We start from the raw sequence: 12,874 nt of genomic DNA, 5'->3' as shown, positions 1-12,874 counted from the left end.
TTGAAATGACTAGAGATCCATAACAGAAAAGCAAAGTCTCCCTTTTCTGCTCACCCCACCTCCAGCTGTGAGATTGATTAGAGGATCAGTGGATTAACCCTTACAGTGCTGTCATGTCCCTGATTCTGCCAGCAGGAAACACCCATTAACTCCAGCCGCACATGGGAAAGGCAGTTCCTCATGGAAGGTTACTGTCGATTCCTATGAGAAAAGGTTAAAGTGACATTTCAAACGCTGGATTCATTCCAAAATATTCCTAGTCCTTCTCCACTTCCCTACAGTAGTGCTGAACTCAGTGATTTAATTCAAGGGCAGAGGTACGAGAGATCAGCTGTATTGCCCTTAACCCCCATCCTCATTCCTACCATGGATTAATTTTTTTAAAAAAACCCCACAAATTTCTTAAAAGCACCTTATGTTCTAAGCATTATCAGAACACTGAAATTCTCTATTCCCCCGTCTCTCCTTCATCTGCTCCACCTTAAAAAAACAAGATGCCCAAGTTCAGAAAATCTGTTCAAGGAAATAGGTGTGATGCTGGCTGTTAGGCTGAGAATGCAAGCATCCACACAACAGCCTCCAATCCATTCTCAAACTGAAATTTCAATTTTCTCTCTAACACATCTGGTACTACAGACCCACGCCTCCTCTAGGCCAAGGTCCCTCACACCAGAAACTCCAATGGAAAAATATCCTGCCTAGAGCCATTATCAGTGAGAATATCTTAAGCTTAAACTTGAGTCAGAACAACCTGGCAGCTCTGCTTCTGCGTACATATACCTAGAATAGTGGTGCGTAACCAACTGTGAATATGCTGTGCAGGGGACATCTGCAGGAGACATTTTTGGTTGTCATATCTGGGGAGGTGCTATTGGCATCTGGTCAGCAGATGCCAGAGATGCTGCTAAATATTCTTTATGATTATTATTTATTTTAGAGAGAGAGAGAAAATGAGAGAGAGAGAGAGAAACATCAATTTGTTGTTCCACTTGTTTCTACATTCATTGGTTGCTTCTTGTATGTGCACTGAACAGGCTCAAACCTGCAACCTTGGCATATGGGGATGATGCTATAACCAACTGAGCTACCCAGCCAGAGCCATGCTGCCAAATAGTCTAAAATGCACAGGACATTCCCCCACAACAAAGAATTATCCCATTCAAAATATTAGTAGTACCAAGGTTGAGAAACCCTGCTGTAGGGAAACTCTCTCACATAAGATATGTGCAAAGATGCTCATAACCTCAGTCAGTAATGGGAAAAAATAAAAACAACTCAGCTATCACAAGTAGATGAATGGATAAATACAATGTAATGTACACAAATGATAGACTAAGAGCAATTTTTTTAAAAAATGAATCAGCCCAGCCGGTGTGGCTCAGTGGTTGAGCGCTGACCCGTGAACCAGGAAGTCATGGTTTTGATTCCCAGTCAGCAGGGCATATGCCCAGGTTGCAGGCTCAGTCCCCAGTAGGGGCGTGCAGGAGGCAGCTGATCAACGTTTTCTCTCATCACTGATGTTTCTCTCTCTCTCCCTCTCCCTTCCTCTCTCTGAAATCAATAAAAACATATAAAAATATTTTTTAAATGAATCAAACAGTAAGGACAGCTTCCAAATGAAAACTGTAGAAATACATGTAGCACAGTTCCATTTGTATAAATAAAAATATTACTTATGTTTATGACTGTATACATAAATAGTAGAAATATAAAAACAGACTGGAAAGACAAACATCAAATGCATGATAGCAGTTACCTCTGAGGAGAGGGAAGAATGGAACTGACAAGAATTTGAATGGAACTTCCCAATCCTATCTATAATGTTTATTTCAATTTTTAAAATCTGAAGCAAATATACAAAAGTATTAACATCTATTAATACTAAATTATGGGGATATGGGTATCTATTACTTTTTTCCCCAAAATAAAATTGGGTCACACATCAGTAATTTTCCACATTCTCCAAAAGGTCTCAGAAATACTGACTCTAGAAAGCCACAAACTCCTTAAGTGGATTAACTTAGTCTTATGAAATTTTAAATAGTCTTCAATAATAATTACTTTCTGTATTTTTATTTAAACCCTTCCATTACAAGTGGGAGTTGTAGGTCCTTTTGTGTGTGTTTTTATTTTTATTTTTTAAATATATTTTTATTGATTTCAGAGAGGAAGGGAGAGGGAGAGAGAGAGAGAAACATCAATGATAAGAGAGAATCATTGATCGGCTGCCTCCTACACACACTGCGCTGGGGAATGGGCCTGCAACTCAGGCATATGCCCTCGACTGGAACTGAACCGGGGACCCTTCAATCAGCAGGCCAAGGCTCTAGCCACCAAGCCAACCCCGCTAGGGCATGTTTTTTTCCTTTTTTAGAATTTTGCCAGCGGAAGTTGCCGTTTTGATTAGAAAGTTACCGTTAACCTTTACATAAAGTGAGTCCTTTCCAGTCTTCACCATCTGCTTGTCTCCCTTGCTCAACCACCCTGGGGGCACGGTACTCTCCTTAGACTTAATAGTTGCAGTTGTGCACCGAATGCCTTGTATGCTCCCCTCCTGATTAATAGGCTGTTTCTTTGAACTCCTTTTCAGTGACCTGACCCAATTTTCATGACTTGTGGCATGCCCAAGGTCCCTGCAGGGTTTAAGCAAGTAGAACTTTGTGGCAATCTTTATCTTTCCTCTGAAGCAGGAGCTTTTTTCTCCTGCCTAAGATTTCTAACCTTTCACCCTTTCTTACACTGCGGCCTTCCTGGTTTTCTACTGAATATACTAGCACGCGATCGTGTTCTTGAAGTTCTATTGCAACTCTATAACGGGAGAGATGGTAACAGGAGGAAGGAGAGTCTGTTTACAGGAGAGATGAGAGGCCTAAACTCACAGTTAACAAAGCAAAAATAGAAGCCTGACAGAAATAGATATGAAATAAGCGAGGGCTTATTTAGATGTACCTTTGGGAGAAGCTGGGGCTTAAGGTGGTGTTCCAAGAGCCACCCCCCTGTTTTCTGTGCTCTGCTCCCATCCCCTCTCACCCAATACTTTGTTGCGAAAGAAAAGAAAACTTCAGAGTCTACATTTGGTTAAAGGGCTGTCTTACTCTGGCCAGTACCCCTGGAAGGGAAAGGAAAGGAAAGGAAGGAGGGGATGAAGGAGGAAGGGGGGGCGGGGTAAGTGGGATGGGAGAGGGAGGGGCAGGTGGCAATTTTCTCGGGAACATCTCTGTGAAATCAGATCTGGAGACGGGCGGAAGAGAGGGCAGACGCGGTGACTTCTTCACCCCTTAGCATGCAAGGCTGCTTGCGGGAGTCCTCCAGCTTCCCCGACCACCACCCACTGGCTGGAGCGAAGGGGAAGCATCAACACTAAGTTCAGGCAGGAATCCTTCCGACACAGTAAACTCGGGGCCCCCGACACTGCCCGCTCCCCACCTTCACCAGCGGGCCCCCCAGTTCCTTCCGATGCCACGTTCTTAGTCCTCCTCCCGACGCCGATGCCCTGCGCCCGTGCCCTGGTCCAGCGCGTCGACCGGCTCCTCGGCCTTCCTTCCCCAGCTCGCTGCAACGCCCCTCCCCGGCTCCCCTCGCCACCCCATCCCCGAGCGGCTCATCACATAACCATCGAACTGAGCTCTCACTTAGCTCCCCAGCACTAACCAGTCCTCCACCCTCGGCCGAGTCACCGCGCTCGGTCACTATTTCCGTGGAACCCGCAGGGATTCCACCCCCGCCCCCCCCCCCCCCAAAGGCGGCCTGAGACCCAGTCTTTCCGCGCAAGACCCCTCGCCACGCACCGCCTCTCTCGGCCACCACCCCTTCCTCGGGCTGACCCTCCAGGCTGACTCCTCTCCCGCGGCTCCTCGGACTCCCACCCCGACCGTCTCCCGCGCCGCCGGCGCTCCACACGCGGACCCTCCCGCGCGCCTCCGCTCCCGCCGACCCCTCCGGGGTCCTCTCGCAGCTCCCGCGGACCCCGACCGCCCTCCGAGCCTGACTCCACCAGCCTCTGCCCGCCCCCGCCGGCCGCGGGCACTGTCCCCCCGCTGACATTGAGGCCTCTCCGCTGGGTCTCCTTCCCCAGCGGCGCCCAGCGGGGTCTAACCACAGCCTTCGGCCCCGAGCAAGCCCACTCTCCCCAGCCCACCCCGTCGGAGACCGCCCCCAGCCCCCAGCCACTCCCCCACCGCCCCCGGCCCGCACTCACCCGCCTCCCCGCGCTCGCGCAGCCGAACCTGCCGGCAGCGACACCTGACAGTGGCCCAATCAAAGCGCGACTTCTCTGCGGTGCCACCAATCAGCGGAGGGCGCGCACCGGCAGCGGAGTCAGGCTGCGTTGGCCGGCGCTTCTGCGCGGAGGAGGGTGGCCCCTAGCGGCACTGTCGGGGAAGTGCAACCTGATGCTCCGATTTCTAACTGCGTCGCCACAATTCAGATGCTGCACTTGCCAGTGATACAAAGAAGTGGGAGGGGGCGGGGGAAGGGTGCGGGGAGCAACATGCAAAGGAAGAGGGTGCGGGGAGCAACATGCAAAGGAAGAGGAAGAGTTTGTGTCGTTGCACCTCCTGGAGGACAAAACCTCGTCTTCTTTTTGTTTTACAAAAAATAAAAACTGAGTGTGATATACGTAGAGATCCAATAAATATAAGTTAACAATGTTACCGAGTGAAGATGTCAAGTAAATGAATGGACATGGAAGACTGAACAAGTTGATTCCTTTCTCCTCACTTTGCTTGTTCTCTGTCCTCTAGACTTGACTCCTGGCCTTGCTTGTAATAGCTGTGCAGCCCAAGTTACTGAACTTGCTTTGGCCTCCGTTTTCTCATCTGTAAAAGAGTGGGGTTAAAAACCTAACTCATAGGGTACTGATTATGTGAAAGCATTCTGTATATGTTTGTATTGCTATATTTGCAGCCTCACATAGATTTCCCTGATTAAAACAATTCCAAGTTCATTGTTTCTTCCTGCACCCTTTGAAATCTTACCACTTTTTCAGTCAGGTGCATATTATACTGACCCCAAGGCTTCCCAAAAGGGATAGAGATGATTCTAATGACTGGCCCTAAGAGAAATAGAAACCTCCTTAGTTCATGCTCAGGCTCATATCCTTTCTACCACTCCAACCTTTCAAACAAGTTATTAAAGCATCTTGTAGGTAATTAACATATCTTCTCATTCTCCTGGAAATGTAGACTCAATCTTTAGTCATCCGTTGGAACAATACAATTCAATTCAATAATATAATACACACAAGAGTCCCTTGTAATTGTAAAGTACTTTATAAATACTGAATATGATTGATAATAATTATTATTAAATGCCATATATTGAGTGATTTATTTTTTAAGATTTTAAAATTAACTTGAGAGAGAGGATGTGAGGGGGAGGAGAGAGAGAAAGAGAAGCATTGATCCATTTTCCACTTATTTATGCATTCATTGGTTGATTCTTGTATTTGCCCTGACTTGTGGCATTCCCAAGGTCCCTGCAGAGTTTAAGCAAGTAGAACTTAAGCAAGTCGATCAAACCCACAACCTTGGTGTATTGGCAATGCTCTAACCAACTGAGCTACCTGGCCAGGGCTTGAGTGATTTCTTTACTCCTCTAGGCAATTCTTATTTTTCCTTCTGTAATTCTCGCTTCCTACCTCTTTAATTTAGTAACTGGCATCTCAATCAAATAACCCTACAGTTCTGGAAGATTATCTCCCTCCTTTACCAGGGTAAATATGCACCCTGTAATTATATTTGCTTACTCATAGCTACTCCTCAATTTAGGTAATAAGCCCCCACAACACAGGTAACATTTTGTGTGTCTCTCCAAGCGTGACCGTACTTCAACTGCAGAATTCGATAATTGCTCTTTGACCAGGAGAAAAAGGAATTAAGTGATGGACCCAAAAGAGAGGTGGATGGCTTCTAAAGATACCCACAAATGAAGAAGGCAGGAAAAGGACCACAAGGGAAACCTGAGAAGAATGAAGGGAATGAGAGTATAGGGGTGGAGTTGTCGGAATATCTCTTTCTCAAATAATCTCCCCTAAGATTTTCAAGTATCTTACTGTCTTGTGGATACACCAAGAACGCCGAGGGAAGGGGCTAATGCCACCATGACTACCCCACCTTAACTGACCCTCCATACTGAAGCCCCCCATCGCTACTTCAGCTCCAACATTTATTCTCCTTTCTGCCAGGACAAAAAGTCAAGTCACACCAAAGTCACACTGGGAACTGTAGGAATAAAGCCCTCTTAAATCTAAGGAAAGAGGGGAAGACAGAGGACCAAAGGGAAGGTTGAGATTCCCTGGAGGCCTTATGCCCTGGGACACCACTCCCCCCTTACACCCTGGATTAAACAGCATTAGGGAGCCAAGAGAGGAAACACTTGTGGTGAACGGGAACCTGTGCCCGCCTGTTCCATTCCTGCACTCAATCATCTCACCACACCCTGTAACTAACTCACCTTTATACTCCACGTCAGCCCAGGAGCTGGGAGCTACAGAGAGGGGAGAGGAGGAAGAGGAAACCAACAATTCCCTGCCCGACCCCAGCCTTACCTCCGTGCAACCAACAGGTAAGCAAGTTTGCAGAAACTACTCAGAGGGAGTCCTGTGAGCAGCCTGGAATAGACTGCTGAGAAGTAAAAGATCAAAGGTGAACCAGGGGATGGGAAGGAGGGTGGAGAAGGGAAAAAGTGTGAGGGACCCTAAGAAGTGTAGGCAGGACATAGCAGAGCTTCAGATTAGGGGGCAGGGGCAGGGTGGGGGGGACACAGCATGGATCAGGTAAGAGTTCATGTTTCCCTGATTCTTCTCGACCTTGTAAGGAGAGTACAGGTATGAAGGGAGGTGCCTGGGTTCTCTTCCTGGTTCTGAAGAAAAGGTGACCTTGAACCCGCGGATGTCTTTCCCAGTCTCTGCCTCTAACTCTGTGCTTTCTCCGTGCGTTCCTCTGGTATCTGTGCGTATCCCCCGGGGCTCCCTCCCCTGGGAAGACGGAGAGGTTGCTGGGGCAGACTGAAAACAGAGAAGAGGTTGGGCACGATCACCCTTTCACACCCCCAGAGTGACGAACCGAGTCTCCAATTAGACCGAGAGGCTTGGGGGAAGGGTATTCGAACAGACCCCTTGGGTGCTGTTCCTCTACTTGGTGCTGAAATCTGGGCAGCCTTATCCCAGGGGTGCAAATCCCCGATCCCTCTGGTCCCCCTAATCTACCAGGCGGTTGCCGCCTACCTCTGTCTCCGCACACCTAGCGCGGTGGCAGGCGGAAGGCGGGGTCTGGGTGAGCCCCACCCCTGGAGACTGCGGCTGAGGCCTGCCTCGCCTCCTCCCGCTAGCTCATTGCGCCTTTCCTGCAGGCTGCTCCGTACCGGCTTCCCCTCCAGCCTTCACTCCGGGCCTCATTTCGGCTCCAGCCTTGCACCCAGCAGTTCCGGCCCGCAATCCCCCTGGTGGCATCCTCCCTCCCGGTTCCCGCCCTGAGCCTGCTCCTGCTCTGACATTCCGTAGCAGGATCCTCGAGCCATGGCCGGTCCCTTCTCTCGTCTGCTGTCCGCCCGCCCCGGGCTCAGGCTCTTGGCTTTGGCTGGAGCTGGGTCTCTAGCTGCTGGATTTCTGCTCCGCCCGGAACCTGTACGAGCCGCCAGTGAACGACGGAGGATGTATCCCCCGAGGTATCAGTGTCTGAGCCCCCACCCCCACCCCCACCCCCACCCCCACCCCCACCCCCACCCCCACCCCCACCCCGGGAAGTGGCGATGGGAACGGAGATGGGGATGGAGATGAGGACCGGGTAACAGAGAAGGGCTATAGCCACGAAGGCTCTGGAGTGGGCTGCTGTACAGTCTGGAGACCGCCCTCTGGGTTCCTGCCCTGAGCCTGCTCCTGCCCTGACATTCGGTAGCGGGATCCTCGCGCCATGGCCTAGTGCTGATGGGGTGGGGGTGGAAGCTAAAACCACAAGGCCAAAGCATTCCTGGGGATCTGTAACCTGGTCCAGTGAGTTCTGGTTGCATCTCTGTCCAAATCCCTAACTGAGAGATCAGGAACTATCCTTTTTTATCTCGTTCATCTCCTTTTCTTGTTGTTCTCCCCCATTTCCTAGATTTCCTCCTTCGTCTGTCCCCTCCCCCATTCTTCATGTTGTGCTCACGGGATGGGAGAATTGAGCAGATCTGGGAGAATTGAGCTGGCCAGCCAGAGGAAGCTAGAACTGCTGGGAAAGAATAGACCCTGAAATCCCTAATGAGATTACCCAGGTTTAGCTTCTCTATAGTCTCCCCTCCTCCCCAGGAGGACAGCCAGACACAGCTAATAGGACAGCTCCTGGCTGAGGGCACTAGGTCTAGGCCACCTGTGCTCTCCCTCCATGGTTACTGGGTACCCCCTCCCTAGTGCTGAGTACCCAGACCTCCGAAAGCACAACAACTGCATGGCCAGTCATCTGACCCCAGCAGTGTATGCCCGGCTCTGCGACAAGACCACACCCACTGGTTGGACGCTAGATCAGTGTATCCAGACTGGCGTGGACAACCCCGGCCACCCCTTCATCAAGACTGTGGGCATGGTAGCTGGAGATGAGGAAAGCTATGAGGTAGGGGGCCCTCAGAGTTTCCCTGGTGATCCGACTCATCTGCCCAGTAATCCCAGCTCCTTCCCTATTAAAACCCCTCACTTACCCTTGAAACTGATCCATCTGTACTTATGTTTTCTGACCCAGTGAAATCAACCCACGCTTAAAGCCTAGGAGGGGATGCCCCCTCCTGAACCATCCTCTCCCTCCGAATTCTCCTTCAGGTATTTGCTGAGCTGTTTGACCCTGTTATCCAAGAACGACATAATGGATATGACCCCCGGATAATGAAACACACCACTGACCTGGATGCCAGTAAGGTGGGTCAGATATTCCACTTTTGATTTGCATTGCCTTATGAGCAGCATTCTGTTTCTTCGATCCTTAGTTATCTTTTGACTCATGGTCATTATACTGCTGAGCTTTCAGCCTTGGTGTGGAGAAAGGATTGTGTTTTAAGCAGCAGACACGAAGAAGAGAGGGTGTTTGAGAATGACCATCCTAATGCCCTCTTCAACTGGACTGCTTGCCCAATGGACTTCTCCTTCCAATGCATGCACTGAGGACTCCTCTATATGGTCACCCTAAGACTAGGAAGAGAATGTCAGGAATCTGTTTTTCCCCAAGGCCCTCTGTCCCCACCTACTGTGTTTGTGATTTATATTAATCTCTCTTATTCCGCAGATACGTTCTGGCTACTTTGATGAGAGGTATGTGTTGTCCTCAAGAGTCAGAACTGGCCGAAGTATCCGGGGACTCAGTCTGCCTCCAGCTTGCACTCGGGCAGAGCGGCGAGAGGTGGAACGTGTTGTGGCGGACGCACTAAGTGGCCTGAAGGGTGACCTGGCTGGTCGTTACTATCGGCTCAGTGAAATGACAGAGGCTGAACAGCAGCAGCTTATTGATGTGAGGGGCCTGGAGAAAGTGCTAGGTTGGGGGAGCAGATGGAAAGAAGAGTCAGAGGGCAGGCTGGGCCAGCTGGGACAGATGGACTTTGAGAGGCCTAGGGGCTACTGTAAGAGTTCTTAAACCAAGTCCCTTTATCTCCCAGGACCACTTCCTATTTGATAAGCCTGTGTCCCCATTGCTGACTGCAGCAGGAATGGCTCGAGACTGGCCAGATGCTCGTGGGATTTGGTATGAGGCTTACCTTACCTCTTTTGTCACCATATCCCCGAAAGTGCCGTTTGCCCTTCTACCTCTCCCCATTCTTGCCCTGTCTATTGACCCCTCTCCTTCCCCCTCTCCTGCCTTCAGGCATAACAATGAGAAGAGCTTCTTAATCTGGGTGAATGAGGAGGATCATACACGAGTCATCTCCATGGAGAAGGGTGGCAACATGAAGAGAGTGTTTGAAAGATTCTGCCGAGGCCTCAAAGAGGTTGGACAAGAGCGTATAAGGGAAATAGGTGGGGGGTGGGGGTGGGGCGGGCATAAGACAACACAAAATGCTAGCCCATGTAGATTGACCATATAAGTTATCATAAGTTATCAACCAACCCAGGACACTTTTGATAGTAAAAGAGGTCATCATCAATTACTCCAGGACAACAGGTATAAATCAAAACTGTCCGAGGGAAACCAGGATATATGGTCACCCTAAGACTAGGAAGACAGTGTCAGGAATCTAAAAAAATAAAGCAGTTATCAGATAATCTGAAGAAAAAATAATAGATCGTGGGTCAGTGCCTGGGGTGTGTGGTGTGGGATATGCAGATAAGGAAAAGGTTTGAGCCTGGATTGATGTATGGAACAAGAGATTGCTGTGTTCATGATTCTAACCACTCAGTTCTGAGCATACGTAGGCCTCACCTTTGGATTCTGTCATTCCTGCTAAAATATCATTTCTAAGTTTTAAACGGAGAGGGAGAGGGAGAAGGGAAGGGAGAGGGAGAGGGAGAGGGAGAGAAGGTGGAGCATCAACTGGCTTAGAAGTTCCAGAATATGTGGCTCTACATGAAGGGTTGAACTGAATTCTCAATCCTATGTGGATTGAGTTTCCATATTCAATTCTAGATTAGGAATTCCCATAAACCCAATTCTTATTGTATGTTCTCATATATACAGTTCTATTTTGGACTTATAAAGAGAGAGAGAGCTCTTCTTCCTTTTATAATCTAGCTGGAAAATTTCTACTGTTTTTGTCAAATAATAGATAACATTCCGATTGTAAGTGGGTAGGGAAGTACTTTTTAAATTATGTACCTCAGTCTCCTCATCTATAAAATTGGGATAATAAGACTTCCTACATTTTAGGTTGTTATGAGGATTAAATGAGATAATGCATGTAAAATACCTGGCCCATAGTAATGTTCAATAGGGTTTAGCTGCTGCTGTTATTCTAGAATCTAGTGGTCGGCAAACTCATTAGTCAACAGAGCCAAATATCAACAGTACAACGATTGAAATTTCTTTTGAGAGCCAAATTTTTTTAACTTAAACTGTATAGGTAGGTACATTGTTATTAACGTAATTAGGGTGCTCCTAAGGCTTAGGAAGAGCCACACTCAAGGGGCCAAAGAGCCGCATGTGGCTCGCGAGCCGCAGTTTGCCGACCACGGTTCTAGATGGAAGGGTTTCCCCATGTTCAGCATGTAAAATATCCCCGATGCCACGATTCTTTCTGAACGATAAACAGGGTCCCCTTTGCTCATGTTAGGTAGTGGTGTTAATGTCCACCACTCTGGCGGATCCCATCTCTTCAACTCTAATAGTCATCTTCATGACTAGGATACTTAAGTGAAACAAAAACACCCTAACACCACCTGGCACACACACACACCTGTAAGTATGGCCTTTCTACACTTTTTCTTTGCTTTCTGGTATGTCCTTCTTCCACTGCTAACAGAAGGCTCTCTTGCCTCGTCCTGTCGCAAAGCCTACATTTCCTTTTCTGTCTGAAAGAATCCTCCCAAGTTCTAGGCTCATTAGCAAAACAAAGATAATCAATGCATGCAGAGCTCATTGAATAATCAACTCTTTCTCAGTTCAGTTCAACACCTCTGGACCATTCTTAATGCAGTAATCCCTCAAGTTTCTCTTCTTCAACACACAAGGTATTTTTCTGCAATCTCATCATTATGGGCTTACCTTACATGCAAGATAATAACAAACCATTTCTGCAAAACAAACAAAACCCTGGACAGGGTCATTCTTTCACATCCCAAGTTTCTGGTTCTATCTAGACATATTTCTAGAGTCCTGTGAGTCTAGCTCTGGGAGTGTCCACATATTCCTGACTTTTCACTAACAGAGCCTTTGTGAACTCAGGTGGAACGGCTGATCCAGGAGCATGGCTGGGAGTTCATGTGGAATGAGCGTTTGGGATACATCCTGACCTGTCCATCTAACCTGGGCACTGGACTACGAGCAGGAGTACACATCAAACTGCCGCTGCTAAGCAAAGTAAAGGAGTTGTGGGGTTAGAGAGGGTTGAGAGTGAGGAAGGTGGCTGTGTGAGGATGAGGGAGTGGGCACTTTGGAAAGAAACCAGACACATTGGGAAAGAGCTCTGAGCAGGTTCAGGGCCCTCCCAGGTAGAACCAATCTCTGTCGCTATTCACCCTGCTCCCAATCCCTATCTCCCTTCTAGGATAGCCGCTTCCCAAAGATCCTGGAGAACCTAAGACTCCAAAAGCGTGGAACTGGAGGAGTGGACACAGCTGCCACAGGCAGTACCTTTGACATCTCTAATTTGGACCGGCTGGGCAAGTCAGAGGTGAGATCTTCAGGGATTAGGGTGAGGGGAGGTATAAGTCTATGGGGGTTGAGATATAACAGTGAGTGAGATTCAGGAATTTAGTAGAATCTAAAATAAAAATCAGGTTGAGTGGGGAGGCAATTGGAAATGAGTTCTCAAAGCAGGCAAATCAGTGCTAAAGAAAGAAACTCAGGTTGTGGGAAGCAGAGATCAAGAATTAGTGTCCTTTAGGTGGAGCTGGTGCAACTGGTCATCGATGGAGTAAACTATTTGATTGACTGTGAACGGCGTCTGGAGAGAGGCCAGGATATCCGCATCCCTCCACCTCTCGTCCACAGCAAGCATTAACTCCCCATCCTCAGCAGATGACTCAAGATCCCCAGGACTTCTGCCCGTTCTAATGGTGGCCTATCCTACTTGCCCTGGATGCCCCCCACTTCCTGTGTCCCAGTAAAGACACCTTGCTATGCTCCACCTGTCTGTGTTTTTCCTAATGATGGGGTGAGGAGGGAGCAGCCTCCATGAAAGGAAGTGAGGCAATGGGGTTATTCATGATGGAAAGAAACTCCAGACACGGCATGCCAGGAACACTGAGTCTCAGCTGGGTGGA

The 12,874-nt window shown here is 48.5% G+C and overlaps 2 protein-coding genes across 29 annotated transcripts in view; one reads left to right on the top strand and one right to left on the bottom strand.

Annotated features, from left to right (window-relative positions):
* PPIP5K1 (diphosphoinositol pentakisphosphate kinase 1) overlaps window positions 1-4,785 on the bottom strand; it is a 44,358-nt gene extending 39,573 nt beyond the window's left edge. For 6 of the 25 annotated variants that reach the window (XM_059703212.1, XM_059703231.1, XM_059703289.1 and 3 more), the window contains exons 1-3: window positions 4,654-4,738; window positions 4,199-4,370; window positions 105-201 (exon numbers count right to left, since the gene is read on the bottom strand). The gene's annotated coding sequence lies outside the window, so the exon portion shown is untranslated. Of the gene's footprint in view, window positions 1-104; window positions 202-2,949; window positions 3,124-4,198; window positions 4,371-4,653 lie in introns of those variants that run through there. The other 19 variants (XM_059703240.1, XM_059703308.1, XM_059703317.1 and 16 more) reach the window with 9 other exon arrangements.
* Window positions 4,786-6,421: 1,636 nt separating this feature from the next.
* Window positions 6,422-12,738, top strand: LOC132238216 (creatine kinase U-type, mitochondrial). Of its 4 annotated transcripts, none has more exons than XM_059703113.1 (10): window positions 6,422-6,564; window positions 7,502-7,665; window positions 8,387-8,585; window positions 8,789-8,884; window positions 9,249-9,470; window positions 9,616-9,701; window positions 9,822-9,945; window positions 11,835-11,969; window positions 12,157-12,282; window positions 12,496-12,738. In XM_059703113.1, exons 2-10 carry the CDS (start codon window positions 7,517-7,519, stop codon window positions 12,610-12,612), a joined length of 1,254 nt encoding a protein of 417 aa, XP_059559096.1. In that variant the 5' UTR covers window positions 6,422-6,564; window positions 7,502-7,516; the 3' UTR covers window positions 12,613-12,738. The 4 variants fall into 4 exon arrangements, with proteins under 4 accessions (XP_059559096.1, XP_059559079.1, XP_059559105.1 ...); XM_059703096.1 differs by having other exon boundaries at window positions 6,432-6,564; window positions 7,351-7,665; XM_059703122.1 differs by having other exon boundaries at window positions 6,451-6,564; window positions 7,505-7,665.
* Window positions 12,739-12,874: the final 136 nt, after the last annotated feature.

Source organism: Myotis daubentonii, chromosome 1 (genome assembly GCF_963259705.1).
Source record: "Myotis daubentonii chromosome 1, mMyoDau2.1, whole genome shotgun sequence".
In the NCBI taxonomy this organism is placed as follows: Eukaryota; Metazoa; Chordata; class Mammalia; order Chiroptera; family Vespertilionidae; genus Myotis; species Myotis daubentonii.
The sequence above is the reverse complement of the archived record's forward strand: the minus strand, read 5'-3'. Positions and strand labels throughout refer to the sequence as shown.